At 39.7% G+C, this 27,869-nt stretch overlaps 2 protein-coding genes across 5 annotated transcripts in view; one reads left to right on the forward strand and one right to left on the reverse strand.

The window, feature by feature from the left end:
- spag1b (sperm associated antigen 1b) lies at positions 1-18,375 on the reverse strand. The gene is made up of 19 exons (XM_028016699.1): positions 18,274-18,375; positions 17,887-18,060; positions 17,143-17,302; positions 16,898-17,020; positions 16,738-16,808; positions 16,455-16,567; positions 16,239-16,344; positions 14,983-15,113; positions 14,768-14,874; positions 13,531-13,663; positions 11,138-11,578; positions 7,027-7,126; positions 6,586-6,738; positions 5,139-5,296; positions 3,985-4,126; positions 2,597-2,723; positions 2,322-2,480; positions 1,564-1,887; positions 1-1,472 (listed from the first exon to the last, which is right to left on the reverse strand). The coding sequence occupies exons 2-19, from the start codon at positions 18,024-18,026 to the stop codon at positions 1,344-1,346; spliced, it is 2,817 nt and encodes a 938-aa protein (XP_027872500.1). The 5' UTR covers positions 18,027-18,060; positions 18,274-18,375; the 3' UTR covers positions 1-1,343.
- rgs22 (regulator of G protein signaling 22) overlaps positions 18,364-27,869 on the forward strand; it is a 26,647-nt gene continuing 17,141 nt past the window's right edge. For 3 of the 4 annotated variants that reach the window (XM_028016694.1, XM_028016697.1, XM_028016696.1), the window contains exons 1-9: positions 18,376-18,514; positions 24,667-24,726; positions 24,817-24,845; positions 24,931-24,993; positions 25,062-25,247; positions 25,325-25,410; positions 26,726-26,892; positions 27,077-27,536; positions 27,615-27,776. In XM_028016694.1, the coding sequence (XP_027872495.1) occupies positions 24,705-24,726; positions 24,817-24,845; positions 24,931-24,993; positions 25,062-25,247; positions 25,325-25,410; positions 26,726-26,892; positions 27,077-27,536; positions 27,615-27,776 (1,175 nt within the window). In that variant the 5' untranslated portion in view covers positions 18,376-18,514; positions 24,667-24,704. Of the gene's footprint in view, positions 18,515-24,666; positions 24,727-24,816; positions 24,846-24,930; positions 24,994-25,061; positions 25,248-25,324; positions 25,411-26,725; positions 26,893-27,076; positions 27,537-27,614; positions 27,777-27,869 lie in introns of all 4 variants that reach the window. The other variant, XM_028016695.1, reaches the window with a different exon arrangement.

Genomic DNA, 27,869 nt, shown 5'->3' on the forward strand with positions numbered 1-27,869 from the left:
CATATTTTCTTTGACTTTATTGAACAGGCCTCTGAATTCTGTACAGATGACAATTTGACTGAAACATAAACAGCTAAAACTAGATTGTAGAGAACAAATGTAAAATATGAAATTATTGCCTCTCGCCCCTCGATCGGGTCCCTGAATTTAACTCTGTACATTTAAAACGACTTTAAAACTGGGTCAGCTCTCAGTTTAGGATAATCAGAATGTTTCATTTTTATTCTTCTAGCATGTTAAAAAAAAAAAAAAAGCATATTCTGATTGTGGTCTGATTATATGTCAAATTGAGAACTAAAAAAAAAAACTAGAGGTGCACTGATAAATCAGCCCAGATTTTCTTAATTTTGGGTGATTTTTGAATTTGATCCGCCGGCCTTATCTACCTCCAAAGCTCTGTAAATCGGCCGCTGACTCTTTTTGAGGTCGCCACCCCACTTTTGCTTTTGCAACCTTTTAGACAAAACCATAACGGTATCGGCCAAAACTGGAATCGGACAGAAAACTGAAATCAGTGCTAAAAAAAATTTAATTTAAAAAAATAACAAAAACAAGAATCAAACTGGTTTGCTAAATCAAATATTTAGCAGAATCAAAACGATAGGCACGCCGCTTCACTCGAGCTTTCACGTCTTATAGCTCATGTGAAGGTGAATGTGACTTTATTGACTCCAGCTTATATCTGTGGCAAAACTTAGTGATCCAATACATCTTATTGCATAGTTGCTGAAACAGAATTAAACATGAAAGTTTTTGAGGGGCTTTTTTGACGCTGAACAGCAATGAGCTTTGTTGTTTCCGTTTGTGTAGCGAGGGAACTTCAGTTGCTAACGGCCACAGTTTCCTTAAGTAGCACTGAATACCTTCTCTTAACATGGCTGATTAATAACAGCCTCTGATTTCATAAGCTTCATGGACCAAATAAACAAAGCTCAGTTCTGGGAACACGAGTTTCTGTTATGTAACCCCGGCTGACCACTGGGGGTTGGGAGGAAGACCGCCCTGCTGTCTGACTCTCCACTCGACCGATCCCACATTGAGGCTGGAACACTTTTGTTACGTTAAATGATCCAGTTGTTCAGTTAAAGTGGTTTGTGCTGGTACATAAAATCTGCATAGCAAACTGTTCCGAAGAAAAACAACAAAAAAAAAAGATATCTTAAGCCTTTATCCAAACGTAAGAGGACATTCAGAACTTGTCGGAGTCGATCAGATTTTCAATCAGTTCCTTGGTCTTTCTGTGGAAACATTGTGAGCTCAGTTCTGGTGTGTAGTCTGTTGCATAGAGCCCAGACTGGAGGAGCAGCAGCTCATGCAGCATGGAGGAGGCAGAGGGAGGGGGGTCAGATGTATTTGTTGGCCAGATTCTGAACTTCATCCTTGGTGAACTCTGCGCTCTCCACAGCTGAAAGACGCTCAAAGAGCTGAGTCACGTGGCGACGCTCGTCCTTCTCCAGCATCATGAGAGCGACCTGCAGACACAGTCCAGCTGTTTACCTCCATTCATATACGAGTTATAGTTTTAAAATATTCACCAACAAAACCGTTTGAATGGCCTCTTACCCGGAACCTGTCGGCGGTGTGCAGCTGATCGAGATGCCGGTACGCCAAGTCGGGCTTCTCTTCCAGTAAATGCGAGTCCAGTGCCTTCACGATGAAGCTGATGGTGTGTCCGTCCAGCTGGTTGCTAAGATACTGGGGAAGCAGTTCTGGTTCCGTGGATGCCAGCAGTTTGGCGCAGGCTGCTGCATTTCCGCAGCAGCGCGCTGCGTTCAAAGACTGACCGAATTCGTAGGCGCTGCTGGGTTTGAGGTTGATGCTGATGTTGTCTCCTGTGCAGCTGCTCACGCAGTTTGGAGTTTCCGTCACGGCCTCCTCACCGTCAACCTGCGGTACGAGACGGACACACGTGTTGGAGCAGGTGAGTTATGGATGTGGAACCTCAGCAAACGTCTGAAAACTCACCCACCACGTCAGCTTTTACATGTACGGTTGATTTAGAAACTCTTGCTATATTTAGCAATGTTTACGATAAAAATAAAAAATCGGCGGTCGGCCAATAAACGTCAATCAGTGCACCCGTAATGTGAATTCCAACCAGGACCACCATGTTGTTTTTTTGCTGATGTGTATCTTAATAAGAGAAGGTTTCTTTCACCAAATGAAACAGCTTTATATTCACACAGACTGATGTTTTTGAGCATTTTTTTTCCTGTTAATTGTGATGCTTTTCCACTTACAGCTAAATAAAACTGATTATAAATTTGAATAGAGCGCAGACGGCCCAGCCCGGGTGTTCATGAAACAGAACAGAGACGTACCTCTGTGATGGCGACGGTCTTCCTGGGTTTGTCCTGTGTGGCGCTGGCCAGACTCTGTCTGAGCAGAACCGTGACCTCCTCCAGCTCCTTCTCAGCCTCCTGCACGTTGGGGTCCAGCTGCAGCACTTCCTGCAGGTCCGAGCTGCATGCCAGGTAGTCCTGATGGGAGCGAACACACAAACTGGCTGTGGAATTCATGCTGCACGCAAATGTGCCGTTTGTGTAAAACCGCTGGTTTTAATGGCGACAGAAGCGCGGCGTTTGTGTGTGCTGACCTGGAGGCCCTTGTTGGCCAGGGCCCGTCTGAAGAAGGCCTTCTTGTTGTCCGGCTCCAGCTCCAGCGCTGCGTCGCAGTCCTGCTTGGCCTCACCGAACCGCTGCAGCTTTAGGTAGCACAGAGCTCTGGAATCGCACCAACAACCCTGTCAGTTCTGCTCACCAGCTGCTCGGCTTGATAGACGAATGAACTGAATTTGATAACATGCTCCATGTTCTGTCATTATCAGACGACGGATTAAGCGGTAAAATATTGTTTTGTGAACTAGCTCTGCCAGCTAGCTTTATAAATCAGTTTTCTTCTGGTTGTGTTCAATTTTATTTATAGGAACCTGAGTAAAGATGGTCGGATACAAAAGCCCACAGCTTCTGGACTTCTCTGTGTTTATCACGCAATCCCAATAAAACACACTTATGTTTGGGGTTGTAAAGTTTAAGGAGTGTGAATACTTGTAAAAGTCACAGCAGAAAGAGGATTACTTTCAACTAGAGTTTTCTACAAATTTACTACATTGAAGACATTTTTTTCTTTAGAATTTTAGACATTTAAGACAAAAAATAATCCTTATGTAGGGCTGCAGATATTATTTTAGCAATCGATTATTCTATTGATTAATCGGATTTTAATTTTAACATCATCATGAAAAGCTAAGCCCAGTGTATGGCTGGTCTGTTGACCGTTTTATGGTTGAACTGATCTCAATAGGAGATTTTGTTTTACAGAGTTTGAAGCGGCTGAAGCTAAAACGACAGGACTTGAGGAATTTTAGGTAGAACATATTTACAAGGTTTTTTTTGTTTATCTTCAATGCAAAACGTACAGTATGTATCTCTTGTACAGTTTCCACTGAATTACTGCTCTAAGTATGTTCTTTCAGCAAATGGCCTTTTTACTCCTGAGAATTAGTAAAAAAAAAAAAAAAAACTTATATAGAAAATCTAGGCATATTTAATCCTCCCACGATCTTAAGAGTCAGTTAGACCCCACATGTCACAGTCGGACAATGGGAAAACTCATAAAAGCGCAAGTCAGACCGAACACACGCTGTTAAGCTCACAAGGTTCTATTGACAGCTTCTCTTAAGAACGTGGGAGGGTTAAATGTTGAAAAAAGGGACAAGAATACATTAAAGAATCTCTTGTCTCTCCTCAGTTACTCCTCAGCAGCTACCTGGAGGTGACCTTGGGCGTCTGTTCTGGTCTGGCTGTACTACAGAAAAGCTATTTTCACAGCAGAGTTCGTGACGTGTGCGAACAGAATCGCACAGCAGGAGATTTTTCATCCCAGCAGGAGTTTCCTTTCTTCATTCTCAGCAGTGTGCCGACAACAGAAAGAACACAGCGGCAGACAGTGAGAGAGAGAGAGAGAGATACTGAGTTATCTAACCTGTTGGTGTAGATAGCACACTCCTTTGGCTTTAGCTTAAGGCATTCTGCGTACTTCCCCAGAGCTTCCTGGTACTGGCCCTTCTTCACAAAATCATTCCCTTCTTGCTTCAAAGCTGTAAAACGGACTTCTGCTCTCCTTTCTACAACACAGAATAAAGAGGTGATTACTTAACATCGATTATTCCTGTGCGGACCACTTCCATTAGCCTCTCTTTTGCCGTCATAAATCTGGCTGGCAGGACGTTTTAATTGGCCTCCGTTTGACGGGCCAGTGTTGTGCAGCTGGAGGTTTAACGCTGTAGAAGAATGCTGAGCTGGCCGGACACACGGCATGAGAGAGAAAGTCAGCAATCAGTCACAGCGGGAACTACGGGCTAATCAATCTGCTGCAGAGCATCATCAGGGAGGGGAAAGTGTGCCAGCAGCTCTTTTCTTTATTAAAGTGTATTATTAGCAGCTATAGCAAAGCCTGGGGAATGAGGAAAGCGTGTGGTCAGCGCAAGGAGGTGACAAATGTAATGTGGCTTCTAAAAGTATAAATGCCTCTTGTGGCAAACACAAAAAAAATCTGATACAAAATAACAGTCCAGTCGAGCCGCCTTGCTAGTAGCCCTGACATCATGACTAATTCTGCTAGGCAATAAATCGTCCCAGTATTCATCGCGATAATCAATAATGTTGCTGTTTTGAGACCATTTTCAAAGGCATGGAAATGCTGCTTCACTCTCTCAAAGAGAAATTCAACTTTTGTTTTTTTTTTAAAGAACTCTTTACAGTGGAATTGGAATATATATTTTTTTCCCCCAAAATAAAACAAGCAAAAATAATAAAACAATAAATAAAAAGGAAGTAAAAGTGGCAAACAAACAAAACCATAAATAAGACGAACTGTTTCTGTAAACAACATTCCCTTTCAAAAAATGTTAATCGTCAGAATGGAACTTAAAAAAAAAACAACATTTCCCCCAAAATAAGAATTTCTAGAGACAAACCCCCCAACTAGTTCATTTGTAAAAACACACAATTGTATCTGATATCCTTTTAGAATAATTCATGTAAAAAAAACAAAAAACATTATTAAACTGGTCAGGCACTGTAAAATATAGCAAATTCCTTGATATTAAAACGCATACTGGTCCGTTTCCAACAGACCTGCGTCTCTGGAGGCTTTTTCTGCTCGAGCCTGCAGGACCTGCTGGCTGGGGGGTTCTTCTCGTCGGTGCTGCTGGGCGGACAGGGGAACCAGGGGAATGTCTGGGAGTTTCTCTCTCCACTCTGCACCGTCCTCCTCGATCAGCATCCGAGTGATTCTGGTGAGAGAAAAAAAACAAAAAACAGAGCGGGTTTGAATAGAGCTAAAAAAAACAAAACAAAAACAAAACCAAAAGCTCACTTTTTGTATTTTTCACTTTCTGCATCCAAAAATGCTACGGTAATTCCCAATTTTTTTTTTGCTGTAATGTAAACGGATCAAATAAAGGGGGTAAAATTAGGAGAAGCAAAAAGAAAACGTGTGAAAATATCATATAAAGTCTATGTCTATTTTTAGAAACTGCGTTCAGTGCAGTCGTTTAGGTCTTCGTAGTTTTTTCTTGATTTGGTTCTTAGATGAGAAATAAGTAAAGAAATAAAAAGGGGAAAAATACTGAAATAATTCTAATGTAATCTAAAACTAAAAGACAAACATTTCTACTCCTTGACTTTTTAAATCAGCCACTTTTAGCTTTGAGTAAAACTCTGCAAACTTTAATCATATAAGAATTTTTTAAATCATTAACTTCCTAAAATAATGTCCTGTTTCTTTTTTATTGCCTATTTATTTATTTATTTATTTATTTACCTAAATCATATTTTGGCAATAAATGCAATTATTTTGGGAAGATGTCAAAAATAACCTCTAATATATTTTCAGAAAAGCTGTTAGTTTGTAACCTTCACTCTTTAAATGATGATGACTTGATGATCAAACTTCCTACTTTTAGTTTATTCAATATGTAAATTTTTTGAACTTGAGCAACTTGAGTAACTTCCCTTGACCTGATGAGTGACTATAAGTGTTTGTATTGCATAACACAGAAGCACATGTACTTTAGCAGCCATATTTAGCCTTTAGCTCAAGCTAAATCTCTAAGTGACTAAAAAAAAACCTGGTTGTGTTTAAGTCTCTGGAAATGTAACAGTTTAAGTTCTAAAAGTAGACAGACAGACTTTACTGTCATTCAACTGCACAATTACAATCTACAGATTGATACAGCTTCACTAATAACAAAAGAAACAAATGAAAATTAAAAAATATCAATACAAATATAAACAGTAAAATGATTGACTGAAGTTAAGCAGTGGGCTCAGTACACAACCCTGAGGGCAGCCAGTGGTCAGAAAGACAACACTTGACTTCTACTTGCCAACCCTAACATAGTGGGGTCTACAAACATGGAAAGACATACAGATAAAGAAGGAAAATCAAGGTTTTCAGTAGGCTTCAGCCAGAAACCAATGACTATAAAGCATTAGCTGATATTTGAAGGACAGCTTTGAACTGAATGCGTTCAGTTTGCCCTGCTTCAGCGTAGCCGCTCTGAACGGTGGGAGCTAACACCTGTTGACGCTGTCGTGTGCCGCCTGCACGCTGGTGTCGATCTGCAGGACGGTCTTGTAATCCACGTAGGCCTTCCTGTACCGCTCCAGCGACTCGTAAGCCATGGCCCGGCGCAGGAGGGGCTTGAGGGAGAACGGCTGCAGCTCCAGGGCTCTGGTTAGTATAAATAGACATAATTAGACAAGTACAAAGGATCAAGGCCCCTGTGATGCATGCAAGACGAGAAGACTGTGTTTCTGTATCTACAGTTCGTGTTTACATGCTGTTTTAGATGTCTGTTACTTAATACACGACATATCAGTGTGGTGTTTGTAACCCCATCGCTCTGCAGGGACATTAAGTGTTTTAGGGTGGGAGGTTCCCTCAGTGATGGTTCATTAAATGACTGGGATCGGCTACTGTAGCCTCTCTGTCATCATGCTGGATTGGGAGTGAGCTCACCTGGTGCAGTCCTGTATGCAGTCCTGACTGTTGCCGTCTTTCAGGTAGCACGCCGCTCTGTTGGAATACAGAAGACACAGATCCTCAGGACTCTCCATCCCTGCATGGAGAGAAACCAGGCTCAGATTTCAGATGAACTCTATGTTGGTAAATGAACAACATTACAACAAAAAGAAAAAAATAAATAAAACACTATTTTGCAAACCAATAATTTACCAAAAAAGAAGGATTAGGCTGAAGACAAGGCTTATACTTCCCTACTCAGCAACCTACAGTAATGGAGCTTATTTACTGCCCATATAAATACATAAATAAATACACACATTTATATTTAAATAGGCATGTATATACATAGTTCACATAAATATAGTGTTACACAATGCATATTTACATCTACATAACAGTGTGAGCTTTTATGATTTTACATTTTAAGGCTCTTGACTCTCACTAAAAAGCACATAATTTAATATCACCATTCAATTCCTTGCAGTTTCATGTTGATAACTGAAACACAGCCAGACTTGACTTTACTCTTTAGCATGTTCAAATATGAACAAACCTTGTAAATTCTGTTTACTCTTTCTTAACTTCAATCATTTATGATTTCCTAAAGGAAGATTTTTGTTCATTGCTTTACACCTTTAAAATTTTACAGTATAACTTTGAATGAAAGGTTTATTAGTTGGGTCCCTATAATGTATTTAAGTACACAGACAACACCAGCAGGCAGACGTGCCTCTCAGCTGCAGTGACTCTTAAAAGATTCGCATGTCATGAATTACAATGTTCAAGTAATATCAGTTTATTGCACCAGCATAAAATACTTTACAGTGAAACACTTTCACAGCAGCTACTGTCACTTCCTCCTCAGTGTTTTGAATGTGTGCATGTTGAAATAAAGGGTTCCTTTACGCATACACATTTATGGTTTTGATCACTGTGAAGTTAAATCAGACCACACTTTTCTTCTTTTAGCTTAGTTAGAATGACCAAAATTATGTCTGTTTGTCAGAAGATTTAGAGAGAAAGTTTTGTTTTGGAAATGTTTTGTAACTTTCCTCAAATTCAAAGGTTTTACATACATTTGGTCAGAATCAGACATAACTGTCTTTCAAAATGTATGACTTGGGTCAGAACCTTCTGGGCTTCTTTCCACTTTTTGTTATGCAGCTGTATGACTGGCAGCTAGTATTGGTGTCGTACGTTTAATATGGAAATAAAAAGGGTTCCTTCTGTATTATTGTACTATTATGCTACTTATTTGAATTCTTTGTTTTTTCATTTCAGTCTTTGGAATACTAACATTTTGCACATAAACATATATTTCTATCTTTCTGACTACATAATTTAAAAATATGAAGAGGTTCAGTTACTCAGTACTTGCCAAGCCTTTTTATTAAATATTGTTCTTTATTTCTTAGTTACTTTTTGCCTTTACTTGAGTAGCTCTATGTTGTTTTTTTAAAGGTTTTATTGGCTCTAGTGGCCTTTATTTGATAGTGAATTAACAGGAAAGTGGATAATGAGAGAAGAGGAAAGAAACCAGGAATCGAACCGGCGACAGCCGCGTCCACGACTAAGGCCTCCATATGTGGGTTGTGCTTAAGCCCTGCACCCCCACAGCACCGCTTTGTTTACCTGAGTACATATTTGTGGTACTCTACTCACCTGTGCGTTGCAAAAACACAAAATCTTACCACATATTTTGGTCTAGTTTCTAGTGCAAATATCTTAATACACTTGAAATAAAGCAGAACTGACTTACAGGAAACTTTTCAGCAAACTATAGGAACTTGTTTTAAGTAGATCCTTATTTAATATTGATGAAAAAGCACCAGCTCCACTGCCAAATGATTTCACTTATAACATAGGGAAAATGTCTTGTTATAAATGAAAAAATCAGCCAGTGGAACTGCATCTTTACAATACATGTTGATATAGAACTGCCTTAATGGTGGAAGTGATCAATTTGAGCCTTCTTCCCTCCTGTGTTGTTCTTTTATATCGTAATCCATTTCCTTTCATCTGAGGGGGACAGTTTGGGCTAGGTGGTTGGAAAATCGATACAATTTGGCGTTCCAAATTGGATATAAAGACAGTATCCTTTGTGATCACTGTCTTTGGGACAGTGATCACAAGGACAGATTTAAACTGGTTTTGGAAAAGGTAAAGCAGAGAAGGAGAAGACATGCAGCAAATGGCTCAAGATCAGGAACTGAATCCAGGACAAACGCGTAGTCAACGTCTTTGGACAGGGTGCACATGCTCTACCAACTGAACTGCTCAGAAAATTAGTTTTAGGTTTTAAGAAATAAAACGTTTGAAAATTAGTGCAATTATTCCATGAAATATCTAAAAGAACTGCTAAAACCTGCAGTTGGCACTTAGTTGTTTTTAGTCAAAGTTATTAAGAGTCAAGGTGGAAGGTCTTTGGTAAAAGTGCCACTTAAGTACTGAGTAAACCAGATAATCAATCATTTAATATCTAAAACTTGCCTCATTAGGAGGACCAAAATATAAAGTAATGTGGAAATGCTGTTATTTGATGGTCAAAAATGACAATAATTCATATAAACAACAAAATTACAAAATAGCAAAATCAGGCAAAAAAAAAAAAAAGAATTCTCTAAGTCAATTTCTTCCTACACAAAACTTACGAAACTTGAGGTGTGAATTTTATTCAAGGAAGAGGAGTGATACTTCAAAACTAAAATTACTGGCAGCTCAACAAAGTAAAAAGTGCAGCGTAGCAAAAGAACTCCTACAAGTACATTTTGTCCAAAATGTTACTCATGTAAATGTTACTAGTTACTACCCAACTCTGTCTACAACCTTCTAAAGTTAATTTAACCAAATATCAGTGGAAGGTTGTGAGCCTATATTCATAATCTAACCATGTGTTCTAAAATTCACAAAAGTTGTTTGGTTTAAAGTTCTTTTAACACTGTTAAAAAAAAACTATTCTAAAGTTAAGTATAAAAAAATATACCATGACATTTATCCCCATGATGACCATGTCAATGCTTTACTAACACAGCAACATTTCTCTCCCGCTTCTCCACTGATCGAGGTGATGCTCATTATTAAACCACCTGCAGGCCTCTATTAACCAGCCAACATGTGCAACATTTCCTACTTTTATCGTTTTGGTTTACGTTTGTGTCACAAGAGTTACGGAAATGAGTCTGAGTGTTATGGACGGAGCAACATGCTTCTGTTGCACTAAATAGCAGCAGCTTAGCTGCCAGCTCTTCAAATCAAATCAGATTACGGATAACGATGCAGCATGTCAGAGACGACGTCTCAGCAAACGCTTTCTGCTAATGTAACAGTAGAGACTGTTTACATTATGAGACATATTTATATTCTGATACACTTATAGGAAATTTTTATTATGTTATTCTGTGTATACCTGTGGGACTCCCTATAGAAGCCTACACATGCACAGAAATTATGAGCTCTCTCTCTCTCTCCATTGACTGTTCAGGCTTTAACTTCCTGTAAAAAAAAAAGCAGCTCTGGCCCAACTCGTTCTGTTTCACAGTGAGTGGTTAGTGGTCATGTGACTTGGACAGAGCAAAGCTGAGAGGCTTAGCCCAGGCTAAAACAGAAACGCTGTCCCTCCACTCCACAGCAGCCTAACTGTGACGCAGTGTTCAGGACACAGAGTCATTAAACTCACCGCCAGATCATGTCCTGGCTGTTTCAGGACAGTTCTTAGGCTGCAGTGGCCACTGCTGTGTCAGCTGACTCACTTCGGACAAACTGAAACCGACCTTTCCCAATCAAATGATGTCATTCAGAAGATTCTGGAGATCAAAACAGAAGCGCAGTAATGGCTGACAGCTTATGACCTTTGATATGCAACTAGAGCGGTCAGCCAAAGTCTCACAGCTACTGATAATTAAAACACGCAGAGATCTGCTCAGCCGGCTCTAGGCACCGGTGTGCTGGTGAGTTAGATTCTGACTCACTGGTTTCTTGTCAGTACCTGTCTGTGGCCCTGCTGTGGCCGCTTTGATCTGTAAACTTTACTTCTCAAGACACTTCCAAACTCACCTGCTGCCTTAGAGTCTGACTAAACAGCACAATGTCAACAGCAAGGACTCACCTGAATCTGTGTAGCCCTGGATGGCTTGTGAGTATTTCTCCAAAGCATCAGCAAACTGTCCGTTTTTAAACAGCAGGTTCCCTTCATTCTTTAGCCGGGAAAGGTGTGGGGGGAGGGCTCCGCAGGGGGCGTCCAGATTGACAGTTTCCTTTGCTTTTTCCCCACCTGTAGTCCCCTTATTGCCCTGCGCTGAAGCGGTCGATCCCCTCTTGCTTGATCCGTTGGCCACCTTTTCCTTCGACTCCTCTGGGACTTTGTACTTATCCGAGGTGCCCCCTTTGCCCCTCCAGGGTCCATGATGCGAGTTGCTGGTGTCAGTGTGCGGACCCCCGTCCCCTCTACTGTGGGGCTTTTTTTGAGCGTTTCCCATGTCTCCCCTTTCAGCAGGAGCAGCAGAGCTCTCCTCCCCTCCCACAGGCTGGCTGGGTTGAACCGGACGAGCTAGAAGTTAGAGGGAGAGAGGGAGAGAGATAGAAAGAGAGAGAGAGACAGAGACACCCACAGGAAAGAGTCAGCGGTTACGTCAGGGCAGAGGGGGAAGGGTTGACACATGCTACACCTCAACGGGGAGTTCCAGGAAACACCAACTGCGAGCAGTCAATTACAGAAGCTGTTTATGGGGGAGGGAAATACTCACATGCAGATATTATATATTGCATAACCCTGAGGGACAAGAGGAATTTCCTCTATCCACAGCACTTATTACATGCTATTATTAGAGCCCACTCAGATGTTCTGTGTACACAGGGAAAAACAAAGTGTTCCCTCGTCCAGGTCTGCGTTCTACATAAGAAGACATAAAGATTTGATCTTTACCAGGTCCTAAAGGTGCACCAATTTAGATTTTGGCCGCTACAAAGTTTTCTTTTGTCAGAAAAGTTGCTACATATAGCGACAAAGTAACAAAGTTGGTAATAGTGGGGTGACTATTTTTAAATGTGCATGTGTAGATGTGACCTGGTGGGCAGGTGTCAGTCAGTCCTCTCTCATGGCAGAGCGAAAGGGGACAGTGGCTGATTTTCAGATCTTTGTGGAGGCAGATAAGATCGTTTTCACATGTATGTATCAGCCAATCGCCAATCTCCTAAAAATAGGGTTGATTTATCAGCCTGTCAATATACCAGTGCACCCCTAAAAATTATCCCACAGTGTCCTAATTTATTATCCCAGGTAGAGGCAAAAAAGGAAAAGCTGTTTGAGTAAAACAAAATACTCCTCAATATTAAAGATTGGGATTGCATCTCTGCTTTTTGCAGATGATGTAGTCCTGTTGGTTTCATCAGGTCGTGATCTGCAGCTCTCGCTGGAGCGGTTCGCAGCCGAGTGTGAAGCGGCTGGGATGAGGATCAGTGCCTCCAAATCCGAGGCCATGGTCTTGAGCCGGAAAAGGGTAGAGTGCCTTCTCCGGGTCAGGGGGGGTGTCCTGCCCCAAGTGGAGGAGTTCAAGTATCTCGGGATCTTGTTCACGAATGTAGGGAAGCAGGGAGCGGGAGATCGACGGGCGGATTGGCGCAGCGTCTGCCGTCAAGCGGGCGCTGTACCGGTCCGTCGTGGTGAAGAGAGAGCTGATTCAAAAAGCAAAGCTCTTGATTTACCGGTCGATCTACATTCCCACCCTCATCTATGGTCATGAGCTTTGGGTCATGACCGAAAGAACGAGATCACGGATACAAGCGGCCGAAATGGTTTTTTTTCCGTAGGGTGGCTGGGCTCTCCCTTAGAGATAGGGTGAGAAGCTCAGTCATCCGGGAGGGACTCAGAGTAGAGCCGCTGCTCCTTCACATCGAGAGGAGCCAATTGAGGTGGCTCGGGCATCTGGTCAGGATGCCTCTCTGGTGAGGTGTTCCGGGCACGTCCCACCGGGAGAAGACCCCGGGGAAGACCCAGGACACGCTGGAGGGACTATATGTCTCGGCTGGCCTGGGAACGTCTTGGGATTCCCCCAGAAGAGCTGGAACAAGTGGCTGGTGAGAGGGAAGTCTGGGCCTCCCTTCTGAAGCTGCTACCCCCGCGATCCGACCCCGGATAAAGTGGAAGAAAATGGATGGATGGATATTAAAGAGTCATGAAAAAAGTGAATAATAACAAATACCTTGAGTAGTTGTTTTAGTTGTTTCAGTCTGCCTCCATTTGTCTCTCACATTGGAGGAATTGTGTCCCACTCTGGTTTATAACATTGCTTCGGTTCACTAAAGTCATGTATCTCTCTACAATACCTTTCCAATAATAAATGTTGAATACGCTTTTTTTTAAAAAACACACAAAAAAAACAAAAAAGAAATGAACTGCATAATGGTTTTTAGAAACACTCATGGAACAACATCTCCAGGCTATTTCCTCTCTAGTCTGTGTAAATCAGAGATACTGATAATTGTGTGAGGTTTCAGTCTCACCTCTCTGCTCCTCCTGTTCTTCTTTGCTATAACACAGGTCCTCCTCTACCTCTTCAATGAGGATTTTTTTTCCCCTGCTTTGCTGCTCTGGTGGGCAATCTGACATCTTCTTCTCAATTTTAGACAGAAGTTGCTAAACAAAAGCAATTTGTGCATTAGAATTTGGTCAGCAACCAAAACCAAATTAATTTCTGTTTGTCAACAGAAACTATCATCCAGGTACAACTTATCTAAAGTAAATACATTACTAAATAGTACATTCTTTGGGGGAAAACCACCCAGGATTTTCACATTGAACTTATTCAAAAATTATACATAAAAGGAAAATAAATAATCATGTTTATGGGGATAAAAAAAAAATCATATTCACATTTCCCCCTCCCAACTAAAACCAAACTCTTACAGTGACTGACAAAAGTATTAAAATTTATTGGAATGTTTTTTTTACATGTTGCACCCTACAATGTAGTACATACTGTACTTATTAGGGTTTTATGTGACATAATAGTTGAGCATAACTATGACATTTTCTACAAATAAAAATGTTAAAGGTGTCTCAGTCGCAAGTTTTTTTTACTGACTGTGATATATTCTCTTTCATAAATGATTTAGTACAATCTATATTCCAGCTAATTTTGAATCGATCCCGTTTTTATTGAAGAAAAGCATCGCGACATCTCCCACCTCTGTGCTACGTGTTTTTGGGGTGTTTTGACGTGTTAAGTTTTCAATTATTTATTAAAAACGTTTGGTCTCCCCTGACTAGAGCACCTTATTCCAAATGTTTGATGTGTGCAGTATGTGCATTATAGCAAACTGCACGGAACAAACTGATTTAAACTTCTCCACAATCTTTACATTACACACGGGTGAACTCTTTATACAGGGTCATACATATGACCCTCCTGACCCCCACTAGGGACAAGGGTGTACAGGAAATGGATGGATGGATACATCCCAGTTGATCCTAGATATCAAACCCTGCAATAAGCTAAAGGTGGGTGTATATAAGTGCATGACACACTTTTCATATTTTTATTTGTAAAAATTTTTTTCTACACTTTTTCTACACACTGTACATCTGACTGCTGACTAAATTCATTTTATCTGCCAAGCCTTTTTCTGACTTGCTCTAGTATGCTAATAAGGTCCTTAATCCTAAAGAAATACAATGACCCCTAGTGAACAGGATGCTCACTGGCACAAAATGAACGCTTCTCATAACTCTGTCATCTACCATTGCTGCAGGATTGTTCGGCTCTTCCTGAAGTACCGTCCTCAGGTCTTCAGAGGCCATTTGAAACTTCCCCATATGATAGTAAACAGTAGCACGACGCAGAAGGGCTGGTTAAAATGAAGCACACCACAATAGATACTCATTTTCTCATTAAAACCAGGACTCAAGCAGGTTTGCAATTTCACAAGATTACACTTCTTGAAAAAAGAAAGCACCTTTTTTATTCCTTGGTTCTAGCTCAAGCACCTGCAGACAGTCTGTCATAGCATTGTGCCAGTGCTCCAGGCGGATCTCTGCCTGAGCTCTGTTGTTGTATGCATTCACAGTGGGGAAAATGGAAAGGCTCCTGTAACAGAAGAGAGCAAAAGAACTAAATAAGACTAAACGTGTTCCGCCTTTAGGTCGGTTAGGAATACCAAAATTATGTCTATTTGTTAAATACCAGGATTACGAGGGAAAGAATTATGCAGACAATTTTAATCACTTTTTTAAGTGATCAAAACTTTACAAAACTTTTTTTTACAAACCCCTTATCAGCTCCGGGCTTCATAATGGCTACTTAAAAACACTGACAGTTGTTGTCCTTCAGCCACTCTGTAACTTTTTTTATTTTAGTTTACCAATTTGACTGTATTGTCTAGGCTGATGTTTTAAGACATTGCTTCAGTATTTCCATGTAAGCATTCGGCCACACCCAGATTGTGAGGTATGGTTGTGGTCACCGTGTCAAGGCACTTTCATTTGAATTTTGTCACATCACAAGACATGTCTCCACAAACTAACGTCTTCATCCCTGTGTGAATTTGCAAACTATGATTTTGCTTTTTATGTTACATTTGAAGTGATGGCTTCTTTCTTGCTGAGTGACCTTTCAGGTCGTGTCATGGATGAACAGTGTGACGGCTGGACATTCCTACGTAGTTTTTATCTTGCATGCAACTGTTTTCAACAGATGAACATGACATTTTCGCACTTGTAGAAGTTGATCATTCTCCTCCCGGTATCTCGGCTCATGTCTTGACTGTCCTATGAAAGGAAGTAGTGCGTAGTAGAGGTGTGCCTAGGAAAATACAGATGTGTCTGAAATTTGTCAAATTTTGGGAATTAACCTATTAAAGGTGTATGTAAAGTTCAAACTTTGAGGAAAATAATATACAATTTATTAAAGAATTCCATCATTATTTAATATTTACAAATTGTTTTGGGGAACCTCATGTACCTAAGACAGAAAGAAGTGTTGTCTGATTTTATGAAAGACAATTAGAAAAATTGGCTATTTAACTATGTGTACTGTGTAAGTAAACTTCTAGTTTCAACTATTTCCATTCACAGAAAAAAAAAAAGATTAAAGAGGGTATAAAATTTAAATCCTCCCAAAAATATAACGTTTCACTTAGATAACTATAGGTTTAAAATAATGTCTTGCAAAGTGAAGTTCTTCATAGTAGCAAAGGTGTTTAGAGACCCTGACCTGGAGTAGTATGCAACCGCCTCTTCGTAATCGTTGGCTCTGAAAGCTTCATTGCCCTTATCCTTTTCCCGATTTGCCAAAAGGAGCTTCTCCTGATGCGACAACGCTGCATCACACGCCACACACACGTCACACACATACCCAGCAACTATTGTATAATTATCACTTTGCAGCTGTAAAATGCAACACACGTATTTTAGGAACACAATACGTTACATGAGGCATCCACTTCTCTCCTGATGTTGAGATGTCCTGAGTTCAGCTGGGCTGGTGGGTCAATTTTTTGCATACTCCCATCTATCTTGCCACATTCCTCTTCCACATTGAACCTGAAAATAGAAAGCTTTGTGACAGACAAGAGCCCATATCTGCAGCGTTCAGTATTTAACTGTTAATGATTGCATCTACAGATGGGATTATGCATTTCAAAGTGCATGCAGATGCTGTAATACTGCATTCTTTCTTTAAAGCATAACAGACAAAAGAGAAAACAGCTCACTTGTCCCATTCTTGGTAATCACGAGGTACAACACGTTTTGAGGAATTTCTTGTTTGTTTTGGGAGTGATGTCTGCAGCAGAAAAACACTCTATAAAAATGTTTACTTAATGAAATCTAAGAGAAATGTTTACACTGTACAACTGTTTAAAATAAAAGTACCTTATTAGGTGGAACGAAGCAATTTGAACTTCTTATAGGAGGTATTTTCACATCTGACAGGTCCTCAAACACTGACTCCTCTTTCAGCAAGGTTTCAGTCTTTTTGGTTTCTTCGGTCCATGTCTACCAAAAAGAAAAAAAAAACAAAACAGAAAGACAAGTTCAATAAAAATATGTTTATGGCTGAAAAACGTTCTTCATGACGAAATTCTTGAACGGAAAAAACACGCCACTGGATATCATACCCTTAGGTCGTCAACGATTTGGTTCCACTCATCTTTAGAGAAGCTGGCTTCTGTGGCAACAGGGTTTTCCTTCCTGAGAGCTCGACTGTTAGGGTTCAGCTTCTCCAAGTGACTTTCACAGAACTTGATCAGATGGGGATATATGCCCTCTTCACCAGACCTTGACACAAAGTAAGCCTTAAGTCATCGGACTTCAAAATTCCTTGCAAAATGTTAGTCAGGATTGGTGTTCTATAAAATTTTAATTTCGAATTCTTTTTTTTTTAGTGCCCCTAATCCTTCATCGCATGGCCTTTAAATGTTGGTGTATTTTTGAAACGCTTTACTGAGCTATTTCTTCCAGTGCTTTCTAAAATGTTTTGAAATGCACCAATCTGCTTTAGAAAAAATATACCCCCACCCACAGCAAGACATGAAGTTGGCAGCATTCTGCTGTGGGTATGTTTTTCTTCAAAAGGGGCAAAGAAAAGGGTAAGCAAAAAGATTAATGGAGCTGGATGCAGGCACCTGTTAGAGGCTGCAAAAGACCTGAGACTGAAAAGCTTTCCTGTGCATTAAGACTCCAGTATTTATTACTGTAGAATAATTGTATTAAGTTATTTTTTTCCGCTAGAGTGGAAACAATAATTAAAAAAATAATAATTGAACACCAAGAAGCGAAGGAAAAAATATATACAGAAAAGAAAAAACACCCATTTCCTTTGTGCACACACTGCACAGCAAACTTAACGAACAGAACATTACCTCAAAATTCTCAGTATCTTCTCCAGATATTTGACATCTTTGCATTTTTCAATGTAATCATAGTCCAGGTGCTCCACAGGGACCTTCGTCCTGAAGCCTGCGGTTGAACTTTGACGAGAGAAAACTGCTTCGCCACTCATGGCTGAGAGCGAAAACTCAGTTATTATGTAGGAACTGTAAAACAACAACAGCACAACTTTTAATAGCATAGTAGTAGAGCTAGTAGCTCTAATAACAACTAGTTCGGTAACAAAAAAATGTTTAAGATATTTGTTCAACGTTCAGCCAGCATAATAAGACAGGTCTGCCTTAGTTTGAAATCGTCCCATTAATTTATGTCCAAATGGAAGCGAAGTCTAAGCGAACAACAACAAAAATCTACCTCACCTGCTCTGTTTTCTGTTTGACCAAAGCACAATGGAGACTCCGTTGCTATGGTAACCACCCACGGAAGACCAGCTGAACTGATCGGAAGCACGTGACGCATCCCATAAGGCTCCAAATTTGAACGCGATGGCCGTGTGTGTGTTGGTGGATATGTAGCAGCAAATAAGGGGCGGAAGCCGTGGCCTGGAACTGGACCTGAGGTAATAACACGGCCTTCGTAGCAGCTCAGTTCTTTTACAGGGTAAGTTTCATGTTTAACTGAAATACCAAATAAATAGTTTTTTTTAAATACGTGCGTCTCAACTTGGAGAACTCTACAGCTACGTTTATGTTGTACTAGTTTGCTTTGTCTTTACTCAGGTGTGTTTTGACATGCTAATTAGTCAGACTCTTATGTCTGGCGCAGCTGAGGGGCTTTCACAGTGTCCTGTTTAAAAAAAAAACCAAAAAACTAAGTTTTCTTGTTAATTTTAAAAACGTATCGTAACTAAATGCCGACATACAACAGACTTCAGTTTGGCGGTTACAGCTGTGTTTGTAGCGGCATCAGAGCTCGCGACGGAGGATTTAAATGGGCGGCACCAAGCCGCATAGCAACGCTAATTAGACAGCTGGACCTTAGAGATGCACCAGATGAGTGACTGTCGTTAGCAACTGAAAGCTAAAGTCTGTGGCGACGTTTATCTCGCTCTTCCCCTCAAAAATACCAGCTATCTTGACGCAGACATGCTAAAGCCGGGGTACTTACGTTATCTGGAAATATATGGAATTTTAATTTAGCTTTAACGTGTGTTTTTTTTATCCCGAGAAGTATGGCAAAAGAAAAGTATTTAGAGACAATTTTAAACAAAATGGATTTACACTCTGAAAATTCACTACAAACTGAAAGAGTCAGTCAATATATGGACTTTTCCCATGAAAAATGTATAGTAATTTAGCTTTCCAGCTAAAATTTGGCTTGTATATAAACCAGTCGACACATCTAGTGTCAACATTTTAGCTATTTACTTTTTCATCTTCAGGTCACTTGACGACCTTTCTCATGGAATCCTTGTGTGGAAAACTGAGGGCAATGCAGTGTACTCCTAAGTCAAATATCAACCCACAAAGCTACAAAGGCCAGCATTATAATGAAGACTGCTCTGACAGCGGACTCTTGGGTTGGTTCCAGAGCCCAGCGAGCATCACCGGAGTTGACCTCTCTGGCTCGTTGTCCCCATTGGAACTCATTGAAACGCCTAAAGAGAACCTCAGGCTTCATGTCACCCCTAAAGAACAGAGCAGAGAATCCGTTAGTGTGTTGGGCAAATACACCAGAGATGCAGCATCTGTAGTGAACTGGTGTGAAACTCCTAAACTAAACAGAAGGGGTAATATTCTGTGCCACAAACTTCTAACATCCAAACCCACTGTAGTCAAAAATGACAGCACAGGATCACCAATTACTACAAATGCTGAAGCCTCTTTGAGTAGGAGATCTGAACACTGGCTCAGTGAATCATTTGACTCTCTAGATGTTGCCTCTGGTGGGGCCACCAGTAGTTTAAACATGGGCCATGATCTGGCTATGTCTGGCAGGAAACGGCGGCTCCTCTTCACGCAGGTGAGGACGTCCACCTGTGAAGACGGCAAACTCAACACTTGCATCCTCCCATCCTTTGACGGAAGCGTTTCAATCATTGAATCAGATTTCAGGGGGAACATTTCATCTTGTCAACTTGATGTAGATACTCCAAGCCATGACAGTTTGTTCCCTCTCTTAACAAAAGAAAACTTTCCATCGCCAGTAAGCAGTGAAAGCAGCGTTTTGTGTGACGGCACCAGTGTTTTCAGCACACCATTGTTTACCCAAACGTCTCTAAACATCAGGTACGTTTGCTTTTCTTTTATTACCATTTCCTCTTATTCATTTTTTTCATCTCATCTATATAAAAGGAGGCAATATAAAATATTGACTGGCAAAATGTATCATTGTCAGTCTAATGCTATTAAATTCCAAACCATCAAATTACTCAGTAACAAAGAATAAAGTGCAGAATACAGTAATATTTAATCAGTTCTCTATTTTCTGTTTGAACACTCCATAATACGGCATCCTAAGCACCTATTTTTCATTTTAAATGTCTCTATATGTAAAAATCACTTAAGTGAATAAAGCTCACTCTTAAAATTAGAAAATGTTGTATTTATTGAAAAAGAAAGAAATCTTTCCCATTTCCTTTGTTGTAAAAGTGAGACTTTTCCATCTCCTTATATACAGTATATACTGTGTATATACTGTATGTATGTATGTGTATATATATATATATATATATAGTGAATAAGTGTAGGCTCTGTTCTCTCAGACCAACACATTAGTTTACATTTTGCCTTAAAAATTAAATCCGAATGGATTTTAAATGGAGTTGCCACTTCAGCAGTTTAATAAGAGCAATAACAAAACTGTGACTGACTGGATTCACAATTTGAGTCAGAAAGTAGTATTTAAATGATCCTATTTATTTTTAGCTTGTTTCCTTTACATCCTTTTTCGCCGTGGTGTGGTTAATGGCCTCTAAATTTTGTTTCCATTTACAGTGGATCTGCTTAACAAAATTAGTTTGTGTTCGTAGCATAAACTCTTAGGTTTGTGCTTCTGTATAAAGACACCGTATAAAGGAACTTTACACAAAGGTGCTTTATACAGTACCTATGTATAAAGCCAAAGGTCTAGTGTTAAATTATTTTTACAAGTCGAAGAGTGACGGGGGGGAAAAAAAGAAAAAATAACTTGACATTATTTTAATATTTTGAGCCCTCAAATAGGATTTTTGCTTCTAGATCTGATTAAGAATACCTTTTTTTTAGGGCTAGAGAGCATACATCTAGCCTTAATGGAGTAGGGGGTAGGGTGATCTCGCATTGCTACAATTTTAAGTTCCTTAATGCCCTTAATCTGCTGTTTTATATATATATATATAAAGGGTAGGAATTTTATTTAGTCATTTGCTGTAAATGTTTAGAGAATTGAATTTGAAAACATGCTAATCTTACCATCCTTCTAACCTTGAAACAGGTCGGTGTATGAGGACAGTGGCTTCAGTTCCTTAACGCTTGATAAATCACAAGACTCCTCAGACTACGATGGCTCATTCCAGGAACTTCTCATTTCTGCTTCCAAAGGAACCAGTAGAACTCCGACTCTGACTGATGTGAAGAGGCGCTCCCGTTTGCATCGTCACCACCGGCTTTCCACTCTTAAAGAAGGTGGTTCTCAGTCCGAAGAAGACCCAGCAAATAGAAAGCATGAAGATCCTTCTAAATATAGCAGCCATTCTACTGATGACGTTTTCGCTGATGCCACCCCTTGCAGCACAATGTCTGCTAGATGTTTTAATAGAATTGATTTTGGAAAAAATGACCCTCACACCCCACTAGAAGACCCTTCATCCACGGATGCAGATCCTGCTGATCATTCCATGACTCCTCTTAGAACAACCCCAGTCAATCTATCTCTGACTCCAGCCTTGCAGATAGTTCAGGCTATGTGCCAGTACAAGTTTCAGAAGTTTGCGGGTCAAAGTCCAAGTCTGAAGGAAGAGTTGAAATTCACAGCAGCACTAGCAAAGACTACAGTGATGTTCAGGACCAGTATGCCTTTGGCAGGGCTGATTGGCAGAAAGATGGGCCTGAGGAAGCTGGATATACTGACGGAGCTGAAGAAGAGGAATCTCAGGCACATCTTGGCTAATGTATTCAGCAAGCTGAACTCAGACTGTCTGTACAGGTGATGTGTGTATTTTTATTCAAGTAATTCAATTCACAGCCAATCCCAAATTCTTTAGATATTTTGTAAATTCAATCTAATCATTTCTCAATCAAGTCTGATTTAAAGTACAAAAAATAAAAGCAAAACAAATGGATGTACAAGTACATCTAAAAAAAATTTGGACATCAAAGAAAAAGTTCAATATTTTGGTCACTCATTTTAGAAAGTTAAATGTATGTTATAGCTATAGCTTGAAATATTTAAAGCCTTTTTTATTGTAATTCTGATGATTGTGGCTTACAGATGAAAACCTTAAGTTCAGTATTTCAGAAAATTGGGAAATTAGGGGAAAAAAAAGATAACGTATTCATTGAAATTTAAGTAGTAAGAAAAGGTGCACCAGTTACGACCTGTCAAGCAGAACCCATTCAAGAATTTTGTGGAGCTTCACAAGTATTGGCCTGAGGCTGACTCAACTACGTCCAGATGAATACTATACTTGGGCAGCAAATGTCGCATCCCATGTGTCAAGCCACTCCTGATATAGAGATCTCATAAGAATTGGACTGTTGTTCAAAGATCTAAAATCCTCATTTCAAATGAAAGTAAAACTCTGCATTTCACTTGGAAATCAGGGTTGTGCAGTTCTAGGAAAAGTGGAGAGGAACGGTGTCCACATTGCTTGAAGTCCAGAGTCCACAGTTGGAGATGATTTGGGTCACCATGTCATCTGCTGGTTCTGATCAACTGTGTTTTGTAAAGTCCTGCAGCCAGACGGTGCTCTAAAACAGGGATGTTTTAGAGCACCTCATACTTCCTTCTGCTCATACCTTTATGGAGATGCTGATTTAATTTTCCAGCAGGTCTTGGTACCAGCCCAGACTGCCATCGGTACCAAAAGCGGCTTCAGTGACCATGGTGGTTCTGTTCTTGATTGGTCAGGAAACTGGCCTTAGCTTTAACCCCATAGAGAATATATGGAGCACTGTCAAGTAAAAGATGAGACGCCAAACAATGCAAATGTTTAAAATATGCTGTTCCAAATTTCTGATGCAACCTTATTCTTAAACTGAAAATTACTAGAAACAAAGGCTTAAAACATTTCACTCTGTATAATGAGTGACAAAATATGAAGCTTTTTATTTTACTATATTAGTTTTTGAGCTATTTTGTGGCATATAATTATGTCCCTTTTGAGCAGATCTTTAGAATTGTTGGTCTTTATTTGACAGGTGCAGTCTAGTTTGCAGAAGTTGGAATGAAATTATCGAGCAGGACCACCAAGCTAGCCTAAGGAGAAGAATCCACCTGAGTGAACTAGAGGATCTCCAGGTACTTCTCTGCAATCATAAGTGTTTTTTTACATCTACCAGTGCAGTGGTTTAAACTTTGAGCAATTATGTCATTTTAACACAAGATCATTGTTTGCTTGTTTCTCATGATGTTTAATACGTTTTTTGGTGTTGCAGTATGATGTGGGTGTTCTCCAAATCTCTGAGGGGGAGACCAGATCAGCTCTGCCAAAGAGGTCAGCCTTAAAGAATATTCAGGCCCAGTCCAGAACCTCTAGCTACTGCACACCCCAGTCAGCAAACTCATTGGCCACGCCACAGCACTGCACTTTAAGCACAGGCAGCACCAAACGGGACAAATTTCTGGAGGTCAGTTGTGAATAACCCAGCAAAAGGCACATTTTAAATGCTCTATAAAACCTCTAGCAATAATTTCATTTAACTTTCTCCCAGGTTGCCAAAACCCTCTTTCATGACGAGTGCCTCAAGCCTTGCCCTAGATGTCAGCATCCTGCAAGGTGTCACTCGGTGAAAGGGGAGGGTGTGTGTAGCAGAGTCGACTGTGGCTTTCAGTTTTGCATATCCTGCTTGTGTGCTTTCCATGGATCTAGAAATTGCGGCAGTCAGTCAGCGGGCCGTCGCAAGAAGGACAAATTGCTTCCAGGAAGTGCTCAAAGCAAGCGAAATGTTCGAAGACTGTAATTAAATCTTTACTCCAGTTTGACATGTGGACAATTTTAAATTGCAATTGATTACCCCAATTTTTTACAGCAAGTTTCTAAACAATGTCTGCGCTACTGAATGTCGTTATTTCAGCACTTTTCTTTCAGCACAGATTTTTAACTATGAAATTGGGTTCTGATGTACTTTGATTACGTTTTTTTTGTTGTTTTTTTTTTTTTTATTTTGTAAGTTTGAAGTAGTCATTTTTTACAAGTGCACGTGTGTGTCTCCAGGTTACTTTTTATAATAAATTGCATTGTTTTTCTAAAAATGCCTCACTTGTCATTTGTTAGGGTTTTACATGGTTTGTTCAAATTGGTTCATTGTGGTTTGGTGCCATCTAATGCTCTAAAATGTGAACTGCAACAATGCCATTTTAAATTTTCTTTTGCTATATACAAATGAGTTTAACATTAAAGTGATTTTGTAACGTTAATGGGGTTTTTATTTACTTTTTTAACCTTTGACCATTAACATTGACGCAACTTTGCAGAAATAACTTAAATGGGTTCTGTTTTTTCTAGTCAATCTTTTACAGTCGTCCTTGTGTTGAAAATGAGTCCATAGCAACCTGGACTGTTTGCAGTTACAGCACACCAGTTTAAAAGTGACTGCTTTGCTTGTCTTTAGAAAATCTAGAAGATGCCCCTGAATTTCTAAGATGAACAATGTGTGGAGTTACTTCAGCTGGTAAGAGTAAAAGCTTATACTTTCAACCTTCTCGAACATTTGTAATACACTACACACTTGTAAATTAGACCTTTTTATTTCCATTTTAAGAAACCCCCTTTCTTACTGCTGAAAACTTTGTGAGTAAACATTTTCATTTTTCAAAGTGCTATAGCTTATGTTTAGCAGAGTTGTCTGTCGCTGAATTGTTTTGTCTTTTTACAGGAGAGCTATCTGGCCTCTGATGACGTACTGGTTTACTACTTCAATGAGTTCTTAAGTCTGCCGGTAATGTAGGCACAGTAATATAGATATCTTCGTACAAAAAAAGCTTTCTAATGCCCATTATTTTTCAGTCTTTCTCAGAAGCTTTGGTATACAACCAGCAATCTGGACTTTTTGAGGTGGTGTCTGGAAAAGCTGACATTATCGCCAAACAGATCAGCGCTACCCTGAAACTCTATAAATCAATACTGCTTTCTGATGACCCAAAAGCATTTTCCAAAATGCCACCTGTACCGGACATCTGTTTCGCTGTCGTCGTAAGAACTTGTATAGGGAAAACGGCTGACATATAGATTACATTTTTCAATGTGATTTGAGTAATGTGTCTTTGCAGTGCCTCCACAAAGAGGAAGGAATTCAGTGGATTAAGGAGAAAAGACTGCCCTTCTTCCTGCAGAGCGATTGCTACCATGAATACAGGTGCAGTTTTACATGCACTATAAAGACCACCATTTAAAAAAATAAATAAATACAGGGTAGATCAGGCATTTATGATGGCCACTCCTCTGTGCTTTGTTTTAGTCACTTCTGAGCTAATTTGTCAGACAGCTTAGTCATCTTCCATTTTGAAGGCCTATTTGTCAAAAACTTTGCTTCTTGCCTGTTATCTAAAAATGTTGCTTCAGTATTTCGGACCTATGTTGATTCTCTATGAGGGCATCTGTTTTTGAAATTGAACTGTTTTGCTCCAGTTCTCCTGCAGCAAAACATCCCCACAGCATGATATGCCACCACCATACTTCACAGTTCTTAGGCTTGTGATCTTACCCATGTTTTCCTCCAGATGTCACTATGGTTATTTTGGCCAAACTTATTTCATCGGATCACAGGAATTGTTAGGGAATACACTTTGACAGGACATGTATGTACATTATGTAATTTTTGTTCTTTTATGTTACGAGTGAAGGCTTCTTCCTCTTTGAGTCGCCTTCCAGCTCAGAACTTTAACTATGCATAGCAATATCTGAGAATGAAGCTTTCAAAGTTATGACATCATCTGGGCTTTCCTGAACTGTTATAAAGGCATAGTAACCTTGGTGACAGTAAAGCTCTGACTTTAAAGAAAGTGAAAAAAATTTTTTTTCTCCCCCCTTTTTTGTTTTTCAAATGAAAATGATTGCATAGTAGGACCATTGTAGATAGAATAATTAAAAAATAGTAAATTTCTACCAAAAACTCAAAAATGTTTACATTTATTTCAGAAAAAAAACTTGCAAGTTTCTGAGTTTCAAAAGTTGCTAGAAAAAAACGTTGAAATTAATCTCAAATTTAAAAAAGGAAAGTTGGAGATTTGAGTTTCAAAAGTCAGTTCTTTCTGGAAAATTTCTGAGATCTAAAAATGTCTCGCAAATTTTTGACTTTGTAAACTCTGAAATTTTAAAAAGGCAAAATTTCTGAGTAAAAAAATATTTTTTTCTTTTAGTTTTTTGGTGGAATTGTACGCCTTTGGTTTTTAAAATTTTTTTATTTATTTATTTTTAAATCTACATTGCCCCTAATACGCTGTCATATTTTTGCAATTCTAGCTTATTCTAGAAATATCAGAAAGGGAATGTTATGATGGTTTTGAATGAAAAATAATATTTTTGTGTTTATTGTTTCTGGGTTCAGAAAAGTGATTAAATCCACTTTCTACCAAGTAAAAGCAGTACTAAATATGGCAACTCTCAGTTGGTTTCTAAATTAAGCAAGCAAACATGTGATTTAAGATTTTGTGGCGGTTGATTTCTTCCAGACTTACCAAGCTGCTGTTTCAGTGGAAGCCAACCTTTTGGAGCCATGATTTGAAAAACTGGTTAGATGAAAAAGACACTAGCATTCATTCAATCTCAGAATTGCTTGATGACTTCTCTTCTGAAGAAGATTCTTCAGATTCTCTGGAGAGTACATCACCGGAACCAGGTAGATTTTTAGATCTAATACTGTTAAGTTAAAAATGTAATTTATTTATTTAATTTATAGATTGAATTTGTTTTCTGACCGAAATCAACAAGGCTTACAACAAATGTTTCCGATGTTAAGTCTTGTCCATCTCATACTCACTCAAAAACCCGTTCATTTTCTTTTTTCTCTTTGTCTTCATCAGGAGTTGAATGTGAGCAAACTCAAGAACTCCACAGCTCATCTGACCTGTCAGACAACCTGACTGCTGAAGAACAGCCAGAGTACTTTGCTAGTAAAGTGGTTAATCAGGTGCTTAAAGAGGCTGTGGACGTGTTGGACGGACAGAAACAGGCCGAAACCTCAGAGAGCCTCAGCCAGCCAGACCTCTCCAGGACAGATGACCAACACGAAGCAAATAAAGACGAAGCAAAACCGGAGAGGAAGAAATCAGCACCATTGAACAGCGCAAAGAATAGTAGAGACAAGCCAGAAGAGGTTAAGAAGAGTCCTGTTTTGTGCTGGGAAGTCTCCAGTGCTGAAAATAGGCCAGGCTTGGATGAGTTCAAAGAGTTTTTGCGAGGAACGTCAGGAGAGAAGCTTCTAAATCTGTGGATGGATATTCAGACACTGATAGCGTTGCAGACGGAAGAACGAAAGAAAAGGTAAAACGTTTGTATTTTTGTCTGATTCAAGCAACTTGTCTCATGTAATGTAAAAAGTAAATGTATCATCTGTCCCAGATATTTAGTTCTGTTGAGGAACTGCTACCTGAGGAACAGCAGTCCTTGTTGTTTGAATGGGGAGCTGCTCGCAAGGTTGGGGTTGTCGAACTCCCCCTGCTGGATAGAGGAGAAATTGTTCTCGGTTCAGGAACTACTAACTGAGCCTCTACTCAGCTACTGGTGTGGCCCACAGTTTAGATTTATATTTGCAATGAGTCCTGTTCCTGTTAGCATACAGCCAATTAACCTGCACACTTCATCCATCTGTCCTAC

Source organism: Xiphophorus couchianus, chromosome 5 (genome assembly GCF_001444195.1).
Source record: "Xiphophorus couchianus chromosome 5, X_couchianus-1.0, whole genome shotgun sequence".
In the NCBI taxonomy this organism is placed as follows: Eukaryota; Metazoa; Chordata; class Actinopteri; order Cyprinodontiformes; family Poeciliidae; genus Xiphophorus; species Xiphophorus couchianus.

Bases quoted from the DNA above. Each gene is read 5' to 3' on its own strand.
- spag1b (XM_028016699.1), bottom strand. From the start codon at position 18,026: ATGAGTGGCGAAGCAGTTTTCTCTCGTCAAAGTTCAACCGCAGGCTTC. The intron at 7,127-11,137 runs GTGAGTCCTTGC...CTCTCCATGCAG, and splicing joins CCAGGGCTACACAGATTCAG to GGATGGAGAGTCCTGAGGAT. The intron at 2,481-2,596 runs GTCAGCACACAC...CGCTCCCATCAG, and splicing joins TGGCCAACAAGGGCCTCCAG to GACTACCTGGCATGCAGCTC.